Genomic DNA, 22,003 nt, shown 5'->3' on the forward strand with positions numbered 1-22,003 from the left:
CAAGGGGAAACTTCTTTGCTGTGAAGGTGAGGGAGCCCTGGCACAGGCTGCCCGGGGAAGGTGTGGATCCTCTGAAGGTTTTCAAAACCCACCTGGGCACATTCCTGTGTGACCTGATCTAGGTGGACCTGCTTTGGTTAAAACCAAACCAACAGACTGGCAATATAGACATTACAAGCAGGCTGATTCCACTAAATATAAGAATCAATTGTATGGGCTTAAATGCTGGGGCTATAAGTTACACTGCAGAGTGATATTCACCTTTTTCTAGAAAAAAAACCCGTGATGAATGTCAAAGCCAGTAGATAATTGGAGCATTTCTTGACCTTCCAGCACGAAGACGAGATGTCCACTTATCAAAAGAACAAGAGAGCCGGCTCCCTTCGCACTGGTTGAAAAGCAAAGGGGCTCACACCACGATGGCCGATGCGCTGTGGCGTCTGCGAGACTTGATGCTCCGAGACACCCTGAATATCCGTCAGGCATACAACATAGAAAATGTTTAGTTGCATAATTGCTTCTTTCTTTGATACTGGCATATAAGGAGTTTTGTGGAACAATAGCTGTTTTAGTTACTGAGTGGGAAGAGATAACCAACAATAATTTGTATTGCATTTTACTGTACATTGCAAGACCATTTTTATATAAGGACACTTTTAATAAGCATATTTCACTTTTTGTTATATTAAGTTGACTTTCTCAAATACACGGATTTTTGCATATGTTTCCTTTGTTTGAAAGGCAATTTCATAATTGGTTGAGTGTAGTCAAGGATTCATCTTTCTTATACTTTATTGCTGAGAATCTGATGCCATTGTTTTTATATAAAAGAAGAAAAAAAAAGAAAACAAAGTATTTGCAGGTTGATACAGTGGAATGTTAAATTAGTCATAGTTTACACCTTAGAAGAATGTGTGTACATGTGCTTGTGTGTGCTAGCCACTTCCAGCAGAAATCTCGCTTGGATGTGAACAGGGAGGATCTCTTAAAAGAAGCTAAAGGTAAGATGTGCATTGATGCTAGGGGAAAAAATGACATTTCCAGTCAATACCGAGGCAGCTGAATGGGCCACAGTGGTCACGGAAGTGCTGGTGTGGACAGGACAAGGGTGTCTTGACCACTAATGTTGTCTAATCCTGTCCAGTTATTTAATTGTGTAGCCAAGGCCATTGTGATCCTAAATCAGAAACAGAATACATGTGCTGGCATGGTATGTCCTTAGAAGGTGAAATGTTTCATCTACTGTGACCTGCTTTGGGGGTTCTGGGATGTCGCTCACACCGAGAAGTGGGAAGGGGAAGCTCCCTCCCTAAGCAGTTGCGTCTGCACGTGAGAGAGGCATGCAGAACTTGGAACCAATTCAGGTCCTGGAAGGTAAGTTAGAGGAGAAGGAGAGTCAACTTGTTTTGTTAGTGAAGAATGCACATGTATTCTGTTAGTGATTGGGCATCATAAGACCTTTTGATGTGCTTTCTTTCAGTGCATCGATTCACCGTGAGGAAAGGTTTCCAACACAAAATTTGAGACAAATTTGACACTTAACATTAAAATACTACAGTATGGTATGTGTAAGTTCAGCATACCTGCTGTGTTGGAGAAACAGAGTGCTTTCATTGCAGCCTCCAAAGGGTTTGGGATTTTTTTTTCTCTTCTTTTTTTTTAGCTAAGTAAGGTGGGTCTAGACTCTTCTTGCCAAACGTAAAGGCTGTGACTGCCTTCTGCTAAACACTTACTGTCCTCACAACTAACCAGCCTTTTGGACTGCAAAGTTTAAAGGTAAATTCCCTTCATGTGTTTTATTTTTAGAAAAAGAATGAATAATTTTTTAGATTGCATTAATTTGGAAAAAAATGTTGGCATGAACGTGGTCACCACAACTCGGCCCAAAGGAACTGATTTACTAATATACTTCATCTCACTGCTAGAGATTTTCATCACATGGAAATGTTTTTTAAAGTCTAATAGTACAGAACTTCTTTATGTGAGTACAGTTGGCAGAAGGTGAAAGATTTTTTTTTTTCTTCAAGTACTGGGTATCTTGGGTTCTGTTTTGCTGATTTAAGAAATACCAATGAGGGACATAACATGTGCAAGTATAAACTGTTATTTAATTTTACTGGCTAATTCCCTTCCCTCTCCTATTGCAATCCTCCAGTCATTGCACAGAAAACCATGTAATTACAAATAGGCACTTAAGGACAGTTGAGGTCAGATGTGCAATGGATGTGAAGAAAATGGAGCTAAGCAACTTAATTACAATTTTGAACTTTACAAGTAGCACACCCACAGTACAGAAATTCTTTACTGGCCTTTGTAAATGACCAAATTTACTAAAGTAGAAACAGAATAGTCTTAGACCACCTCCATATATACAGTGTCATCTTAAAATGTGTTTAAATTACCATAGACTTTGCAATTTTTAGCCACAAAGACAGGATGCTGAAGTGAACGAGGCAGCAAATCTAGTTTTTGAGTATTTGGAACTATCATGGATTGTACTAATATACCACCAGATTCTTCTACTTCTCAGCATTAACAAAAAAAATACACCAAAGAACCTGGGATGGATTTTAGTTAAGTTATTGTTTTATTTATTTTCTTTTGAGGACTGGATGGGACTCCCTTTGGAGCCTGTATAACTCAGATGTTTAATTTATCTGATGGTCAGTGATGAGCAGACTTGCAGCACTGGCTCTCTCCTGCCCGAGCAGCTGAAGCCCAACTTCCACTGCTTTTTCCGGCCCAGGAGCCAGAGATTGGAAGTGCAAACAAAACCTGGGTCCTCCCACAAGGCAGTGCAGAGCACTACCACTAAGCCACTGGGCTGGCCCTAATCAATTATTTTAAGCTTTGTTTATTTATTTCCAAGTCGTGTCTCTGTATGTGGGAGGCGTCTCAGTCGATGGCAGTACAATTTAGGCTATAGTGGCTACAGTCTAGAATTCAAAACCAGCAAAAGAAACTGTTTTCTGACTCTGGTGAAAAAAAAAAGGAAAAAAAGACAAAAAAAAGAAAAGAAAAACAAAGACATCTGTCTGTCTGTCTTTCTCTTTGTGGGTGTTTGAACCCCTCATTTGTTTTCCACTGCCGTTCGTTGTACTGGCGTAAACAACACTTCATATTAAGATACGAGTGTGTATGGGAAATGGGTGGCTTCTGTGAGAGTGGGAAATAGCTTCATCTAGGACCGGTATTTTCATAAACCACTTGGGGACAACTAATAATTATTTGTTCTCTTGCTCAGTCCTTCCCTCCCATGAGAAAATTTACCGTTTCTGTACAAATTCAAAATGTTGCTGTTGGTGACTTTTTTTCTTTCCAGCGCATGTTCTTGGACCTGGTTAATCCACGCTTGGCTTTTCATTAGATCTTGTACTCCTGAAGGTTAAGCTGCTAACCAGGTTTATAACATGTATGTACCATCACTTTGTTTACCTGAGTCTTTTTAATTTGAATAAAAATAGTTTGCAAAGTGTTTTGGATTAACCCAGGTTTGAGTGTCCCATCAAGATTTCTGGTAGGATTTTATTGCAAGTAATTCTGGCTGTTGCAGATTTTATCCGGTCTTGGTATGTGCATGCTTGTGTGTGGGTAAAGGATGCTGCCCATATTGTCCTGTGTTACTGCAAGACACACCTGGTACGTGATAGGAACAGTGATGCTGAAAAATATCGTTGAGAATTGAGCCATATGGAGCATGAATGGTAACCCTTGAAACATATGTGACCCGTGGCTGAGTGGAGATGATAAGATTCAGTGAGTCCCAGGTGCCCCCATGTTAATTGCTTTGAAAATAAACAGCAAGCCTTAATTTCATACTGGAAGCTAACCTGGTTCAGGACCGTCCTTTATGTAGCTGTGTGATAAAGGGCATTAGAACAGTAATACAGGAGAAGCGTCTTTCACACAGTAACTTTGGAAACCAGGTGAGATTTTTTCCCTAATAGAACAAACTGTAAGAAAAATGAAGTGATAGCAATCTCTCATGTCTCAAAGTGCTTCTGACAGCAAGTTTACAAAGAGCTGTTTAGACAATCAGAACAGATACCAGAATATTTAATTAGCATGCATTCATGTCTTCAGCCCGGGGGATAAAAGCTGCCTCTCACACAGGCTGCCAGCTTTACAGAACTTCCACCTTCCTAAAATATGATGGTGTGGTTGCACAGAGACTAATTCTAATCATCCTCCACATCTTGTTGCTGAAGGTCACCCACAGCTGTATGTAATGCAGTGAATTGAGGGATGTTTCAAAGTGGCTGGGTGCTCTGAACAGCAAGAAATGGGACCCAATTCATCAACGTATGTGAGATGTTCTGATTAGAAAAAGAAAGCTCACATTTCTTTTGCTTACTGCTTTTTCCAGCAAGTCTAATTTGAGCATCATACAAAGAAACAAAGTGACAGCTGCTGCAGTGCAGTAAGATCCTGGATAAAGAAATTCCCAGTCTCTGTCAGGCCTTGGACATGCTGGTCTCCTACCATCAGTCCTTCCTGTGCCAAGAGGGATCAGAAATCCAGTGCAGAATTCTGGCCATGCAGATCGTCATCATTAAAGGAGGCAGCAGTAGAGACAGGAAAAGAAATGGGAGAATGCACTGAATTACACAGCAACACTCATTTGTTCTATGGAAACAAAGGACTGGCAGGAGAGAGTTCCAAAAAGCTCAAGAAGTAAAAGCGAACAGAGCTGAAAGCTCAACAATTCCCAAAATCTGGCTTTTTATGAATGCTTTTTTCTTCTGTGTTGTATTGCCGCAGCCAGGATTTGCTTCAGTGGAATGATGTGATTGCAAAAAAGCAGCTTTGTGCATGAGTGTCTGAACTTGGGCTCCACCTCAGAACCAGAGCAAAATCTCTTGCTTATTAATTCTGAAATAGAGGTTTTTCCCAAGGAATTTGTTGTCCAGACAAAATATGCAGCAGCACACTCACAGCTTCAGTTCTGTCAGGCTTTTTATCTCCTGAAAACACAAGTAGCACTAGTCCTGCAGATCAAGTCCCGGGAAGCCCCAACATGAAGCACAGCAGTGACCCTCTGCCAGTTGAGTACCTGCACTGCAGCATTTTCAAAACAGCCCCATGCTCTTCAGCTGATGAAAAGTTACTTCTGTGGAAAATGGCTGGCAAGAGTTAGTATAAGAACACAGGTAAGTATGACCTCCCTCAGGTTTGTTTTATCTTGAGAACTGGTTTCTTTGTGGAACACTGAATATGTACATAACACCCCCAGAAGTGAAACAAATTGCATTAAAGTATGATCCTCACTGCTTATGCTGCACTGGTCACCCTCCTGCAGTCCCTGACCTGCTCCCACACAATTGAGAGCTCATGTCACTGTGCTAAGGAGTAAAACAAAACCTTAAGAGCTGTCCAAGACAAAGCAGTCAGTGCTGTTTTCCTTCTTTTGGGAGACAGGGGTGCAGCAAACAGAATTCAGGTTTGCTGGGACTGACATTGCACATTCCTCTCAACTTGTGGCTGTTACCAGGTAAATGTATCGGCCTTTTTTTCCCCTGAAGCCCTCAGCTCAGTTCACTGTTAGTGCAGCAACAATGGGTGTTGTGGCACTTGGAGGCACTGGAGCCTCAATGCATGGATGACTTTCCTGTGTGGGCTGAATAAACACGGAGCAGTAAGTCTGTCCTCTTTATCCAGCTACAATTATGCCACATTATAAAGAAAACAAATGACATGCAAGAGCAGTTTCTGTCAGTACAAAGGAAACAAGCTATAAATTACTACTTCCATTGTGCCAAGGTATTATGTACACAGCATGTAACATTTCTTTCCCGTTGGTCTTGGCACAAGAACGGTGTCTCATCAAGCAAAGAAAAGCTGAAGCCAGACTGCTTACTCCATTTCATTTATTTAAAAGTACTAAACACATTAAATAGGTGGCAGAGACCTATGTACAATGACATTTTTGCATTTAATACAAAGCATTAAAGATAGGAAGTAGATGGAAGAGGAATAAACTGCCACACGTTACCCAAGAGCATCTTCACAAACTTATTCACAAATTGGGGATTACAGCTCATCTTGCAGACAAAACATTCCCCTGCCATCAGCCTGGCAGGAATGCTTCTTTGGTATTAATACAGTTGAAGCATTCAGGACCTTTCCCTTGAAATGTGTCAGATAAAATTAGTTTTCTTCCATCCTTGCTTTGTACTGTCTTTCTGATCGTTTCCTACGGTAAACGTCATCTGCCAGAAAAAGATTTCGTTAGGTTAGTGTTCTCCACCTGCAAAACTGGATGAACTTCCCAAGACAGTTTCCCCTTGCAGACAGTTAACAGGCAACTGAAAATTCAAGCCAACACAAGCCTTTATTACCACTTAAAAATAGCTCATGTTCTCCCTCCCATCCAGGCTAAAGTTCTTCCCATCAGCCCTGATGAAATGTTTTTATAGGAAAACTGTTTCCAGTCATTTCATGTCTGCCTTCCCAGGAGGGCAATTAAAAGCACAAATGCCTGAACTAGCTGAAGCTAAATGGAAATTAATTTATAGGCAAAAAGTCAATGCCTGAAGACTGCCTGCATGGCTTCAGTATCTTAGCTTTACTTAAAAAACAAAACAAAACCAAGCCAACAACCTCAAACCTAGGAATACACACACCATCTTTCTCGTTGTTCTTCCTGCCTCCCCTCACCCAGCTCACCCCTGCATATCCATCATCAAATCAAATCTCTCCCAAAAAAAGGGTTATCAGTCTTATGATTGTCCCTTTTCATGGATGGGCATGCAACACTGTTCCATGGTTCTGCATAGGCAGTAACAAGGCTGAACTGCACAATTATTGTTACTGTATCATTGAGGCATAGCAGGTTTTTTTTTCCCCCCAAGAAAATAAAGCTCAGGCTGAAATGTAATGGCTGGTACACAAATGCTGTGCTTTAGTTTCTAGCCTGGCTTTATTACTGTACCAGCATGCCTCAGATATAAACTAAAAAGCCCTAACAAGTGAGCAGAGAAGCAATTTTGTGTGTCAGTGATGGAAACGGCACTCAAAGTGGTTTATTGTGGAGGTGATTCAACTGGATTTCCCATGAAAACGAGAATATTCCTACATGAAATCCAGCAGAGCTGATCAGTTTTTTGAAGTACACAAAAGTTTCTAGTAAAGGCTTCTTAAAAGAATGCCACGTTGAAACAAAATGCTCTGACTTCCAGAAACTGAATGCCATTAGGTCAGTTCTCATAACTCATTGTCATACTTCTTTTCCATTCATTAAAAGAAGAGCCCTGCTCCAGCTGACCTCACACCTACATTTAAGTTCTGACAACCCCGGTGAGTCTCTTCCAATGTAAAAAATATATATCTAGTTCAGTATTCTAAATACAGGGGGGGTTGGGTTGTTCCTGCCCCCTGCCTTCTGCTAGGGAGGCAGAATCTGGAGTGCCACGTCCCGCGCTAAGGAGAGGAGTGGTACACCTGCTGATTCAGGCCCTGGGGTGAGGAGAGCCCACCGTCACGCCCTGCTAACTGCCTGCTGTGGCGAAGGGGAGCCGCCTGCCCGCCTTCACCGCTCTGGACGGCGCTGGCACACAGCACCGGCCGCGGCCCGGGGGTGCTGGGGGGCAGCTGTGACTCGGCAGGGCCCGGGCCGCCTCCTGCCGCCCCCGCCGAGGCTCAGCCGCGGCCCCCACTTACAGAAGGTCTCTTTGCCAATGCGGACGTTAATCATGAACCACTCCATCGCTCCCCCGAGGAGGAAGAAGAAGGGCAGGAACCTGTACGAGCCGAAGCGCTGCTTCCCAGGCACCAGCTGCAACAGGCGCTTCACTCTCCTGTTCACCAGCATGGCCGGGGCGGCACCGGAGCCTTCGGCCCTTCGCGGGGAAGGAACAAAACGGGGGGACGAGCATGAGAAGCAGGACGGGAGGTAGGAAGCGCCGTGCGCCTCGCGGCTGAACCGCGGCCGGGACGCCCTGAGGCGCGGGGACGCAGCCCCTCGCCCTTCCCGTGACGCTGGAGGAGGGGTGAGAGGCGGCCGGGCCGGGCCGGGCCCAGGCTCCGCCGCAGCGGGCGGCCATGGCGGCCCCCCAGCCCCCCGCCGCCCCCTCAGCCCCCCACCGCCCCCTCAGCCCCTGCCGCCCGCCCGCCGCGGCGGGAGCGCGCAGCCAATCAGCGCCGCGCCTGGCGCCAGACCCCGCGAGCGCGCCCCTCACCTCCCCCGCGGGCTCCCGCGCCCTGCCAGCCGCCGGACGGAAGGACGCGGCCGCCGGCCACGTGACCCCGCTCGGGGCGGTTCGCTGCTCCTGATTGGCCGGGGCGGAGCCGAGGGGCGGGGCCGCACGGTCGGCCCACCGCCCTCCCCCCCCCCCCCCCCATCTCGCCCCACACCCCGTGCCTGAGGGGCCTGAGGGGCCGGGAGCGGGGCCGCCGCTGACACCCCGGGCTCCTGCCGTTCCCCTCGGCCACCGCCGCTGCCCCTCGGCCCCCGCAGCTCCGCCCCTGCCGCCCCGCCTCTCCCCCGCCCTCCCCAGCCTGTCCCCGCCGCTGCCCTGAGCCCCCGCCCGTCCCCGCCCGTCGCCCCGGGCTGCCGCTGAGCACCGCCCCCAGCCCCTCAGGCGCGGCGCGGCGTGGCGTGGCCCGGCCCGGCCCCCTCGCCGCGGGAGGCGGGGATTGGGCGCTCGGCGGATGCCGCCGCGGGCCGGGACGCGGAGCGGAGCGGAGGCAGCCCGGTCCCCGGCCGCGTGCGGGCTGCCCTAGGCTGCGGCGTCCGGCGGGACCATGGCGGCGCTGGGCATGGCGGCTCTGCGGAGGGGCAGCGGCGCGGCCCCCCGGCTCCTCGCCGTGGCCGTCTCCTGCCAGAGCTGTCGCCCCAAAACCAGCCAGTGCCCCGGCGACGGCGGGCACGGGCAGCCCCGGGACCAGGCGCCGGCGGCCCCCAGCAGAGCGCGGCGCGGCGCCGAGCCCGGCCCTGGCGCGGGCAGCCAGCCCCTCCTGGCCGAGGGAACCGACACTAAGACCTACTTGTGGGCCAGGTACCACGAGATGAAAAAGCTGGTCTACGGTAAGGGCCGCCTCCTGGCGCCGGGACTGCCACGTTCTGCCCGCATTGGCCTTTTCCCTTTTTTTCCCCTCCTGTTGTTTCCCCTCTTCGCATCTCGGTGCGTTTCCCCGCGCAGCAGGGCTGGGGATATGTCCGCGGCTGTGCAGCTGCTGAGGTTAGAAGCCTTCTGGCTGACAGTGCCACCCGCCTGTCTTCATCAGCCAGGGCCCAGGGACGGTTTTATTTCTATTGAAATCCGCCCCTGGTCTTCCTTTCCCCATCCTGGGCTTCCCTTGCGTGAACATCCCTCGGCAGATCTCAGCGTTTCAGGACACGCATACATAGTATGTGGGGTTCTTCACAAGTGGCCTCCTTGACGTGGATATCATCGTGGTAAATGGTCTAAATGAAGGGCTTGTTGCATTTTCCTCTAGTTTGACTTTGTTTGACATATGGAAAGATGTTGAGACAAATAGTCACATTGACTGCTACGGTGAGGAGTGCAGGGTCCAACCTGTAACTCCCCACAAGGATGAGTGTAGAGAAGACTGATGCTGTAGCTGCTGGGATGTCTCCAGATCCTGAGCTCAGTTTGTGTTATGGATGTGAAATGCCTTTTGCTCCTTTGTATGTGCATGCATGTTTTTGCACCTCTGACCAAGAAGTTACCTGGATCCATCAGGTATGTTGACACTCACTCAGCAAGGGGAAAACTCATGCTACTTGCCAAATCTATCCATGTTTAAAGCAGAATTTTGGTCTTTTTGGCAGTGGTGGACCTTCACTATATTAACATCTCCTAAAAACGTATAGAATAACTTCTGTGGCATAAGGGCAGGGAACTTTTTTCTAATGGCTTATTAATTCTTGGGTTCCTAGCTCTACAGATGACTAGTGTGGCTTTTGAGTTTGTTATTAAATAGCTCTCCATTAGCTTTTGTTTATGCAAGGGTTTGGAGAAGGAAGGCAGCAAGTCACAGGCATCTGAGAGGACTGTCTTGCTGTTCTGAAATTGGCAAGTTCTGTCATTCCTTCCTCCCCTGCTGCCTAGTGCATGAGATTTGACATGAAAGCTAAAGTCCTTGATGATGCACAGATGTAAAGGAATTGGATGCTGATCTGTTGGGTGCTCAGCCTGCTGCATTCCAGCTTTTGCAGGATGTGAGCTCCTTTGCTTGAACCCTTGAAGTCAGCACAGGCTGCTAACAGGACAGTAGCTTTCTGCTAAGTCCCTGCTCCAAGACTGAGTTGTGGATTTAGCCCCACTGCTTGAGAGAAATTCAAACTCTCAGGTCTTGTAATGATGTTTGGACCTTAATATCCTCAAAGGCTTTTTTCCCTCTCTTTTCCATAATGATAATCAAATGGTAAATGCCAGTATGCTCTTAGGCTGTGTTGTGCTCCCTTGGCAAGATGCTCACTTTATGATGTGACAGATTGTGAAGTTTGTATTCACATAGTTACAGTTTGTTGAGATGCAAGAGATACAGTTATCGCTTGAGGTGGAGCACTAACCAGCAGGACTAAATGCAAAATGAAGTTGGGTGAAGTAGTCTGTGTGTTACAGAGCAGACTCTTTACAAGCCTTCAGGTAGCTATTAGACATGTTGAATATGACAGCCTTTGTTTGTCTAAAGAAAAGCTCCCCAAACCAAAATTTCAAGACTATGCTGTTATTCAAGTCTTGTCAAGAAGAGACATAGAGTTGGTCCAGGTTAGTTTTAATTGTTGCTTGGATGACTAAAGTGAGTTGTGCAAAAGGCGGCACTGATCTGTTCCTTTGTTCTTGGTTTCTCACTCCGATGTAAAAGTGAATGTCTGTTGTTGAGTTATGGACTTGAAAAGACTGTCATGTCTCAATACTAATCAGCATTGTGTCTGAGAAGACTCCTGTGGTGCCACCTTCCCCTTCTTTCCTTGAAATTGCACCTTTGTGAAGTCCTTTGTTCTGTATTGCCAGTTTTTGCTACTGGTTTTGGAGAGAAGTCTCTGTCAGGAGAATTCATTACATGTTTTAAAACCAGCCCTGATTTATAGAGCAATGTCATGTTTTTGCACAGAGGGAATTCCAGTGGTAAATGCTGACTGAGATGGACAGAGCAGGACGTGTAGCACAAGAGCTGCTCTGCAGTAAAGCTCTGTGGTGATTTGGGTTTGGTGGCTGGAGCCCAAGCACCACAAGTTCTTGACTTTGTAGAAGCACATCTGTGTTCTGCCAAGCTTGAGTGTGGTGATAGAGATGACAGCAAAGCAGAGCTACACAAAAGGTGCTGTTGAGGTAAAATCTCCCCTTAGTGTTGGCTCAAGAGAAGCCATTCTCTTCATTAGGTTAGTAGTTGGACTTGATGATCTTAAAGATCTTTTCCAGCCAAAACAATTCCATGATTCTGGGATTATTCCTACCTTTTGCAACACTGACTTGGACCAGATATTGTTACCTACCTGTAAAAGTCTGAGCTACTACTTCCACTTGATGAGTTCTTGTTTTTCCTCTGTGAAAAACTAAAGTATAATTGCATTGGTCAGAGAGGTGGCGTTGAGCATGACCTGCTGTATTGAGAACCCTTGCTGTGTTCTAATTTGATGACAACTGAAGTGTCAAGGAAGGTTGATATTCTCTCTCAGTAAGGAATAGCTGAAGTCTTACACTCTAGGAAACATCCAGTCCTGAAACTCATTGGCACTGGCACGCAAGTGAGGATTTGGCTGTAAGCAAATGTGGGTTTTTTCCTAGATCTGTCAAAGTTGTAAACACTGCTACAATAAATCAGCTTTTGTAAAGAACCTTTAAAATAACTGTTAACTTCTTGCCTCTACATGATAAGCTTGAGCATGCTTAAATATAAGCACTACTGAGAAGAGAGGCAGGTTTGTAGATAGCAAGAGCTTGTTTGGGCATTGATAACACTGAGGGTGTAGCTCAGAGGTCCTCCTCACTCCTTTTAGTCTGTGTGGATGGAGAGATACGTTTGCCTCTGAATAATGCAGGCTGCAGGGAGCGACATGTGCCCATCTCATTTGGAAATGGGAGAGAGGCAGCCATCCTGTGTGATCATTGCATGGGGGATTTTGGTGTGGTGCAGAGGTGATTTTTTGCAGTTCAATTTGATTTGTGTTGCTTATCTTAAGTAGGCACAAAGATTTAAGGGTTTCACTCTGTGCCAAACCAGGAAGCAAGTCTAGTGCTGTGATGATAAATGCCCTGCAAATCTCTTTGGGATTGTGCACATTTCATGAGTCATGGCACCTACAGATTGGATTGAGACTGGGGATGACAATTAGCAGCCAGAACTAGAAATGTAACCACTATGTTAACTTCCCAATTTTGCTTTCCTGAATATAAGCTCTGTTTTTTTTTCTTGTAAAAACCTCTCAGTCCGTTTGTCCAGTGCCTTTTTGTATCTAAAAAATGTTGGGTTTGTAATCAAATGCTGATTTTTAGTGTTGCTTTTGGTTTGTGTAGATTTCATTGGTGAGAAACCCCAAAATATTTAGGTGTAGTGGCATCAGTTCAATACTATGCTCCAGAGTAATTTTCAGCGCATTTAACATGTTCCTCCACCATTTAATCACAGAATCTGAAGGGTTGGAAGAGACCTTGAAAGGTCATCCAGTCCATCCCTTGCCAGAGCAGGATCACCTAGATTAGGTCTCACAGGAACTCGTTCTTTTAAGTAGTATTTCCTCTCCCTACCCTCTTGGTAGAGGCATCTACTTTGTCTGGTTGGACTTTTTGCAGGAAATGGTAAAAAAGAACACTTGGAAGGGATGAGGAGGTACGTGGAAGGGAGAAAACTATCAGCTGGACTTTAGAAAGCAAGTCAGTGTGAGCAAAGGGAACTTTCTGATATGTGAGGAACGTGGAGGGTGGTGGCCGTCTGCTTTTCAGCACCATTCTTTTCCTCGCTGGTCTTGCAAAGCAGTTAGTGCAGATGTCTGCTGTGTTGGACCTCTGGGAGTACAAAGGCTGTGAGAGATGGGCCTGAGTTGCCTTTTTTGTCTCTTATTCTTCACGAACATGCTGGATCTGAGGCTGGGAGAAAAGGAGCATTTCCTGCATGATGCCATTGGTACACCCCAGAGCTCAGCGAAGCACAGGACGTGCTTGGCACCTCCTGACCTGAGCATTTTTCACATCAGAAGGGGCCATATGGTGTCTTGGCGTCTCTAACTGCTGCTTACAGTTAATTATGTGCTTTTGTTTCCATCTGGGCTGTCACATTGGGGATTGAGTGTTATTGCTTTCTAACAATAGAGGCACTTGTGCTGCCATGAAGATATTCTGATTGAAACAGCTGTTCAGAGCCTCATAGTAGTGAAATGAAGGAGAAGTTGTGTGTTTGCCTTGCCTTTACACTCAGGTGTAAAAAATGCATGAGCTCAAGCATGCTTTCTTGTGGTCTGCCTTTGTTGCTGAGTTTCATCATGTGCAGACACTTAAAACCCTCAGAGTTGAAACCAGAGCAAATTGTGCAAGTGTGCAGATTCCAGCAGTTGGCATCTATTGCAAGAGCTTTTTACTCAGCACTGTCCTCAGATGTGCACACACTAGTGTTCCCTTAGATCATACTTCCTGGATGAAATGCTGAGTAGGCTGTGACTGTGATATTTTCTCCCTTTCCAGTTAGGACTTGGATGGAAAGAGTGGTTTGGACTAGTGTCCTTTTTTAATAACCAAAACTGGGATGTTTTTAGTGGTTTTTTTCTCCCTGATGTAGTTTATCCTGTCTTTCCAGCACATTCTGTTTTGATGTCTTGGCAAAGGGAAAGTAAAAAGCCATCATTTCTGAAAAATGGCATCTTCATAGGTTCCTGGGAGGTGTCATCTGTTTTGACTCAGTAATTACCATGCAGACTGAGGCAAAGATCCCTGGCAGATTATGTGCTGAATGTCAGCAGAGCAGCAGCACCCAAGTCTGCAGCCTGGGACTTGATTAAGCACTCAGAAATTGGAACCACTTGGGTGATTATCAAAACTGAAAAAAAGAAACCCAACCAAAACCAACCAACCAAAGAAAAAAGCCCCCAAAACAAACAAACAAACAAACCACAACAAAGCAAAGCAAAGCAAAATCAAACAATCAAAACCCAGACTTCTTGAAAGGTGGCTCAGTAAGTCAGGCATGTTTGGGCTCTCATGTTGAAACCCATCTTGCCTGTGCTCCCAGCTTCTTGCTCTTCCCTGCAGTAGTTTGGACCTGCAGAGAGCCTGCATGAGCTTAAAGACGAGGCAGACACCTACTGCTCTGTAGAGGAGGATGCTGCAAATGGACATTTACACAGAGCCCAACATGCAGCATGAGTCTCTGTACTAAAACCCAGAGCTTTTTCCTTCTTTGTAGGCAATCAGTGACTTTGACACTACTGTAAATTTAAGATGGAGGATGAGCAAGCTGTCAACAAGCTGCAGCGAGTTGGTTTGGTCATATGTGATAGGAAACACAGCAAGGAGATGTGTGGTGCTTAGGGAACACATTGTGTGTGAGGGAATGGTGATAAAGCATTTTGGCTAGTGTATGCATCTTTTTTGGGGCCCTTATGAGGCAAGAGAGAACATGCTGTGCAAGTTAGTGACAAAATGTCAGAGGAGGGTTAAATGATTTGGGCAGGAGGGTGTTAGAGAACAGCAGAGAGAGGCTCTGTATGTCTGAGACTGGCAGAGAGGAGTATGGCTTCATCCATAAATATGTTTCATAAATCACACTGTAGCACAGTTACTGCTCATGGTTCTCATCACAGCTGTCAGGAGGATGGAGCCAGGCTCTTCTCAATGATGGCCAATGACAGGAAAAGGGGCAATGGGTATAAACTGGAACACAAGAGATTCCAAAGAAACACAAGGAAGAATTTCTTCAGTGAGAGAGTTCCTGTGTGACCTACTCTAGGTGGTCCTGCTCTGGCAGGGGGGTTGCACTGGATGATCTTTTGAGGTCCTTTCCAACCCTTAAGATTCTGTTTAAGGCTCACCTCATACACTTGGTAAATCTCAGACTACCCTTTCCTTGTCACAAGCTCATACTGCTCCCTTAGCCTCCCCTGATTGTATACAAGAGCTGGGGGTGGTGTATGCTCTTGAATCTAGATTGTGTCTCACGTCTTCTATGGAAGGAGAATGGGATTCAGGCCATGGTATTTTGTGCTGTTCTCAGACTACCAAAATGTTTTGCCATAGGTCTGTTAGCAAACAGTGAGTGCTGGAAGAGCTTGAGCTCTCTGTAGGGAAATGGTAGCAGCAAGTGGGGGGCATTTGTCATTAAATAAAGAAAGAAAGAAAATGCTTTCATTAGAAGAGGAAAGCACTGCATATTTCCACTGTGCTGTGATTAGGGCTGTGTCATTTTCTTTGTGAGGAAGAAAAATAACACCCTGAAAATCCCAGTGTGAGCTTAGAAAAGATCTTCCCACAAGTGGAGGTGAGGAGAGGAAGTGAAGCTCTGTTTGTTCATGATGGAGAGGGCATTTATAATGAGGATGAAAGTTGTGGCCATCTGAGTCCTATTTACATTTCCCATCTTTTAAAATCCCTGTGGAAATTATTCTGATATTCTCTTCAGCCCCATCCAGGAACTTTGGCACCAGCAGAGTCACTAAAGAGAGTTTCTTGTCCCTTCTGTGTAGACAGTAAGTCAGCCCTCCTGCCTTAAAATTCTGATTTCTTTTCTAGTAATTCCTCTCTAGTTGACCTGGTGAACTGCATTTGAAGGCCAAAGGAAGTGAGTTAGGAGAGAGGGATGGGTACATTTTGATAACGCCTCTCTACCCTGAAAAACAAGTACTATGATATCACAGAATCACAGAATGTATAAGAATCCTGTTTCTTTGATTCCATCTTTGATTCAGTGCTCACAAATTTGCTTTGGACTTTTGTTGCAGACAAAGTCTTGATTGGGAATGGCTGGTATCTCTTTCTAACAATATCTTTTTTGTTCTAGATTCAGATGAAACTTGGTTTTATAGCAAGGAAGCACTAAAGAACCAGCACAGGGGTTCTTGCTAAAAGCCAAAAGTTAAGGTAGGAAGGGAAAAGAAAGAATCCTACCCACTGGTGCTGTGTAGGATCTGGAAAATGTCTGCATTTTTCCTGTCATTACCCATCTCTGAGGTGGGAGGAAATGTCTCCTTCCCCTCTCTGTTCCCCAGTGTGGATGTGACTGGGCAACCTACTGCAGGGAACAATTTTTAGTGCTATTTCTTATCTTGCACTGGACAGCTCTGGTGTGAGCAGACAGCCTGGGGGAGGGTCTGTTCCTGGCTCTCCCATTGTAGTGCAGATAAAAGCTTCTGATCTGGAAAAGGATACACAGGTAGTTCAGCTGCTAGGTCACTTAACTCCAGTTTCCCCAGTGGTCTGGAAGCAAAGTGTTATTCCTAAGCACCTTGAGCAGTAACCTTGTTTTGAAGTGGCAAACCTCATGCAAGGACTGAGCTGCTTATCAGAGGAAAGCAGAGAACTTGTTGCTCTCAGGGTTACGTGCTCTGAGAGCTGAGGGTAGTGTGGGGTTTGTAACATTTTGTTGGTCTTGTATAAAACTTTTTAAGTCTTGTTTTGTTTATTTTAAAGCTCTAACAGTACCTGCAGGATTGCTCTGTGAGGTCCGTCTGCTGCTGTGAGAAACAAACGATGCCAAAAGGCAAATCTCAACACTTCTAATTGGAAGTAATGTAGACACCTCAAGGAGGAGAGACAGCCTGTTTGTCTTGCTCTGGTTTAAAGTGAGGGGTGCGTGTTTTTCGGGTGATATATCGCAGTTTCCTTTCATGTTGGTGAGCCTGCTGCAACTGCAGCTGCTCTGAGTTAGAAATCTGACACTTGAAAATCTCAGGTCTGCTTTGCTTCCTGTAGGCCAGAGGCTGGAGGCTGTTGTTCAGTGGCTGCCTGCCACAAAAGGTCAGCCTTGCTGTGAAAGCAGTCAGCATCACCACCAGGCACAGCCAGAGGTTTCATAGGGTTGCTTTTTCACAGAGAGCATTCTTTGAGTTAACAGCAGCAGCCTTCGACAGCAGCACTCTGCTCCTTTGCTGCTGCTGTGTGGGACTTCCAGCTGCTGTCAGATCCAGAATGAAAGTCGAGGTTTCAGGGATGGATAGTCTCAGTTTCAGTAACCTCTCACCTTTCCCCTCTCTTAGATCTCCTTCCACCAGGAGTCTGCAATCTCCTCAACCCGGCCGCTATCTACGCTAACAACGAGATCAGCTTAGGAGATGTTGAGATCTATGGCTTTGACTATGATTACACCTTAGCACAGTATTCCAATTTACTGCACTCTATGATTTTCAACACTGCCAGAGACATCTTAATAGAACAATTCAAGGTAATGATGTGCCAAGGATTTCTCTCCAGTGAAGCTTCTTGCTGTCTTTGAGGTGCCCCCAACGATGTCTTTGCAAGTGCCACATTGTGCACGTTTGTCTACTACTTGTTTTATTGAGAAGAGTGTTATGCTTCACAGTCTTTGATTGCAGAAAGTTTTGTCTCTACATGGAATTAATTTCCTTTGAGACAATTTACCATGTTTTATTTTGTAAGTATGAAGCAGGAACCTTAGACTAGAAAGGTCTGGTCTGTTTTACTTAACTATGGAAATAATGGCCACAGAGTTGCTGGCTGGAAGCACACGTGGGGGATAAACGTGAGCTATGGGCTGAAGCTGTACAGGGCTTGATGTGTGCACATCCCTGTGGGTGACACTGTGTAGCTTGTCCCATAATGGACACTCTGTTTGCAATAGATGACTGCTCTGTGTATTTTCTTCTCGTCATGCCTTTCTTTTCAGAGGAGCTCTGCAGCACCATTGCTTTGCCAACTATATGCATTGAATGCAGATTGCTAGAAGTGTCCTCACTGCCTGAGTAAATCTGTTATGGTTTCACTAGTGTCCCTCACGTGAGAGAAACTAGTTTGAGGGATCCTGATCCTTTATACCTGGGGGGAGACAACTAGTAGGGCTAAGCCAGATCAGCAGGTGAAATAATTTTGTTGGTAATTTAATGCTTGTGCCTCTAATGATGTCACTGTTTGACTTCTCAGTATCCAGAAGGGCTTGGGAAGTATGACTACATTCCAGGGTTTGCAATACGTGGACTTCACTATGATGTGCAAAAGGTAAGCTGTACAAAATTCAGTCTTTGGGGTTTTGTCTTCCATTGCATTGTGGTTTTAGTGGAAGTAGTGTCATTGCTTGAAGTAACTTTGATCACCAAACTATGGGTGAGTCTGAGTGGCTGTGGTTTCATTGCATGGGTTCCTCTTGCTTAAAAACCTTCCAAGGGAAGGATGTCTTTTGTGTCTGCATAGCCTCTAGCAGAATGGGACATTCTAGCAAAGGCCAATGGTAAACAGCCTTGTCAATTCAAAAGTCAGTTAATGCCACTAGCTAATGAATAGACAGCTCAACTTGTTTGTGTGATCATTTCTGTCTTTGGGGAAGTTTAAACAACAAACCTCAATCCTGCATCTACAGGCACTTGCCAGGAGCAGAGGCATTATGTCTTACTCTAATAATAGAAATGATTTGTCAGGAGAATGCTTTAGGAAGCCTCCCCACCCCCAGCCTCGAATAATAGGACTCCCTGGAAAAAGATCCAAGCTACTTGAAATGCATGCTTCTCAGGGGCACAGGCAAGCAAAGTGCAAGCATTAGCTTTAACCCTTTTCAGTGCTTTGGACAGATTCCCTGAAAGCCTGATGCCCAGTGATGTCAAGCTGGCTGCTGCAGCCAGCCAGTCAGGTGGGAGCACAGCAGAGAAAGTTGTTTCACTGTAGGAGCCTGTCTTGTGTTGAGCTTTGAGCAGATTCAGGGAAGCAGGCAGTACAGACTGGACTGTGTGTGCTCTTCTCCAGCAGTGGGGAAACAAAAGAGAGAATGAATAAAAAAAGCTGTATGGAGTTTTCTCATGTCTTTTGTCCCAGCTGCAGTGACAGCATGGCAGCAGACTGCTCATGCCTCTGACTTTACAAAGTAAGAAGTAGGTCTGTGAGAAACTAAAGTTTCTTTCCCCATTTAAATCTCTGGCTGATACATGAGAACCACAAAACAACTAGCCAAGCCAAGCTAAGTGCCCCTTGAGTGAATGGAAGGTGAGAACTTCCTTTTCTCAGGATCAGAGTTTGCAAGAGACATTAAAAGCTGGGTAGTGCTTGACTAAGTAAATCTTTCGGTATATTTTCCTGCACACCTCACAAACCAGTGGGAGGTCTGCCCAAAATGTAACAAGCTGCTGATGAGTATAGTGATAAAAAGAGGTGCTTGAAGGTTATGAATGCTCTGTGGAATCGTTTACCTTGCACTGTGGTAGAAACAGCACAAATACTTTGACGTGGAGTTAGTGTGAGACGGTGTTCTGTGCCCAGAGAACTTGTGTTAGGGCTTCAGAGTGATGGATGGAGGAGAAGAAATGACTCATGAATAGGGGAGTCTGATACAAGAAATGCAAAGAAAGCTCTGATGTTACCAGCCTGGGGTGCTCATGAACATCTTTAAATGTCTGCTGGAGAGGAGGAGGAGTGCTGGAGGGGAGAGCTTTTGTTTGAAGAAAATGACTGGACACAGCTGGACTCTAAACCAAAACTTACCCACTTAGTTCTGCTTAAGATAAATGTGAGGATAAATAGATCTCTTGTGCACACAAAGCCTCTTTGTAGTGTGTGTGTTTTTGGAAGGCAGATAAGAAGAGACTATCTGAGTCACAGAAACATTGTTCTCTCACTTTTTCAATTGCATCCCTGTCCACAAACTTCAGTGTGTAACAGACAGTGGGATTTTGGCTCATCTTTTGATGGGTCTTTTGCCAGGGAAGCCAATAAAAAGTCATAGTATGCTTACATGTGTGTAAAAGTATCTGGAGAGTAAGTGCAGTTAAAGCACACAGCTATGGGTTGTTTATGTTGAATTGTATTTTCTAAATGTCATTTGTGTGGAACCTGAAACTTAAATAAGGTTTTGGTGTACACCTACCCAATTCTAACAGGAAACATCTCTCCCTTATCACAGAGTCTTCTCATGAAGATCGATGCTTTCCATTATGTCCAGCTGGGCACAGCATACAGGTCTGTCACTGCAGAAAATCCTTGTCTAAATGTGCAGAGGTGGATTACCAAATCAGAGTGTGTGCTCATGGCAGATGTTTTGGGGTTGTTTTTTGAGCAGAGCGTGGCCTCATCTGGCTTATCCTGTTTGTGCTCGCTTCAAATGCTTAGCTGGCATATAATTGCAGGGAGTTACTTTCCTCAAGCATTTCAAGCCAAGTGTGGGTGGGAGGACCTGGAGCTTTTTGTAATGGTTAATAACACATCTGGTCACGTACTCTGTGTGATGGCTGAGTGGTAGCTACAGCATGCCCTGGTTAATGCTTGTGAGCAAAACAGTCCAGCCAGGAAAGGACTCCTCTGTACATGGACCACATACACTCCTGCTTGGAGAAGACAGGGCTGTATCTCAGCTGTGCCTTGTCACAAAGCTACGAGCAGAGGGATCAGGATGTGCAAATAAAAGCTTAAAGCAGTGCAGACATGCCCATAGAGTAATGAGGCATCAGAATCTGGGCTCAGTTTGAGGCCTGGGTTGTCCTATTTTTTTCCTTCTGTTGCTCTCCAAAGAGATCTGGGTGTGCTTTGGAATAAGTGGCTGAAAACAGGGCAGAGCAAACACTTCTCCTAGAATTTGTGAGACTGGGAGAAAACCTTGCCCCAGAGAGGAGTGGGGTTGGTGTGTAAAAAGTAGCAATTCACAGATATTGGTAGCAAAGCTCCTGTAAAATTGTGTTGAATTTCCTGACCATGGAAACCAACATGTTTTTTTTTCTTGAACTCTGCCCTTTTGCTGTAAAGCTTCAGTTGCAGTAAACACTCTAAGAATATTAAGAAGGGAGTTTCATAATCAGAGAGAATTGGCTTCTTTGAGTGCTAGCTTTTGGGGAGTGGGGGTGGAGGGAAGAGGGGGTTGGTACTGCCCCATATTTCACTTCAGCTTCATGAAGAGATTTTTAGCACAACCACATTTAAAGCTTTTTTCCCCCCCTCCTTTAGTGTCCTTTTCTAACTATCCCTCTTGGAGTGTCCTTTTCCTAAACTGTCTGCTTTTGAGCAAAACTGAGGCAGCTTTGAGCTTCTCAAAGGCTGCACCGTGATTGAATAGGAAAGGAGAAAGGGAAAGTTGCTGACTGCTTGAGTAAACAGCCATCAGAAATTGTGCAAGAGGCAAGACCTGCAGCGGCAGGATAACGGTACAGCTCGAGGCCATACCTGTGATTACTGTGTTTGGGGGGGAAACCAGCATTCTCTGTTGAATGGTCTTGGTTGGAAGAACTTATTTTGCTGAGGAAAGCTGAATAGGAAGGAAACATTTTCAGAAAGCTCATTTCCTCCACCTTTGCATCTAACGGTGATAAACCTCGTGGGAGAAACCTCTCCAGAGCCGGTACCCGGTGGTGGGGCTGATTTGGTGGGATGGTCCTGTCAGGAGATTGACAGCATACAGAGGGAGACAGACCTCTGTCTGAACTCTGCTGGAATGTGGATAGAGCCCCTCAATTAACTTGAAAGAGCAAACAAGGTATCTGAAAAATGTCTCTGGCAAAGATTTCCTGTGAATCTTAAGAAACCAGGAAGCAGTCAGGGTCTGTGCTTATCATTTTTGTGCCAGAGAAATGTGTGAGTATTAGAAAGGAGCCTGTTTGTCCTGTCTTCTGTCTCTCTGCAGTTTGTGCAGACTGGTGATTATTGACAAACTATTTCTGTCGTTTTATGTGTCCAGAGGACTCAAACCAGTGCCTGATGAAGAGCTGATCGAACTCTATGGTGGTACACAGCACATCCCCCTCTACCAGATGAGTGACTTCTATGGGAAGGTATTGTGAGCCCTTTACTGTTAGGATACAGCAGCAATTTTAACAGCTACTAAAACAGTGAATTGCTCGAGCATGTGAATGACCCCAGCCTCCCCTGGACTCCAAAAGGCTCACTCCCTAGTGAGCTGCAGTCTGTGTTTTTGTTCTAGCAGG

At 45.6% G+C, this 22,003-nt stretch overlaps 3 protein-coding genes across 8 annotated transcripts in view; 2 read left to right on the plus strand and 1 right to left on the minus strand.

Moving 5' to 3' along the window:
• The window catches only part of PBRM1 (polybromo 1), a 60,295-nt gene extending 56,809 nt beyond the window's left edge, over positions 1–3,486 (plus strand). For all 6 annotated transcript variants that reach the window (XM_062008592.1, XM_062008588.1, XM_062008591.1 and 3 more), the window contains one exon: positions 334–3,486. In XM_062008592.1, the coding sequence (XP_061864576.1) occupies positions 334–506 (173 nt within the window). In that variant the 3' untranslated portion in view covers positions 507–3,486. The remainder of the gene's footprint in view (positions 1–333) is intronic.
• A 2,364-nt stretch (positions 3,487–5,850) lies between these two features.
• Positions 5,851–8,300, minus strand: LOC133626835 (ubiquinol-cytochrome c reductase complex assembly factor 5). Its single transcript, XM_062008389.1, has 3 exons — positions 8,178–8,300; positions 7,660–7,838; positions 5,851–6,209 (listed from the first exon to the last, which is right to left on the minus strand). Exons 2-3 carry the CDS (start codon positions 7,808–7,810, stop codon positions 6,148–6,150), a joined length of 213 nt encoding a protein of 70 aa, XP_061864373.1. The 5' UTR covers positions 7,811–7,838; positions 8,178–8,300; the 3' UTR covers positions 5,851–6,147.
• Positions 8,301–8,635: 335 nt separating this feature from the next.
• The window catches only part of NT5DC2 (5'-nucleotidase domain containing 2), a 28,731-nt gene continuing 15,363 nt past the window's right edge, over positions 8,636–22,003 (plus strand). Inside the window, exons 1-5 of the mRNA XM_010209213.2 lie at positions 8,636–9,025; positions 17,132–17,316; positions 18,033–18,107; positions 19,996–20,051; positions 21,757–21,850. Of these exons, the coding sequence (XP_010207515.2) occupies positions 8,743–9,025; positions 17,132–17,316; positions 18,033–18,107; positions 19,996–20,051; positions 21,757–21,850 (693 nt within the window). The 5' untranslated portion in view covers positions 8,636–8,742. The remainder of the gene's footprint in view (positions 9,026–17,131; positions 17,317–18,032; positions 18,108–19,995; positions 20,052–21,756; positions 21,851–22,003) is intronic.

Source organism: Colius striatus, chromosome 15 (assembly GCF_028858725.1).
Source record: "Colius striatus isolate bColStr4 chromosome 15, bColStr4.1.hap1, whole genome shotgun sequence".
Taxonomy (NCBI): Eukaryota; Metazoa; Chordata; class Aves; order Coliiformes; family Coliidae; genus Colius; species Colius striatus.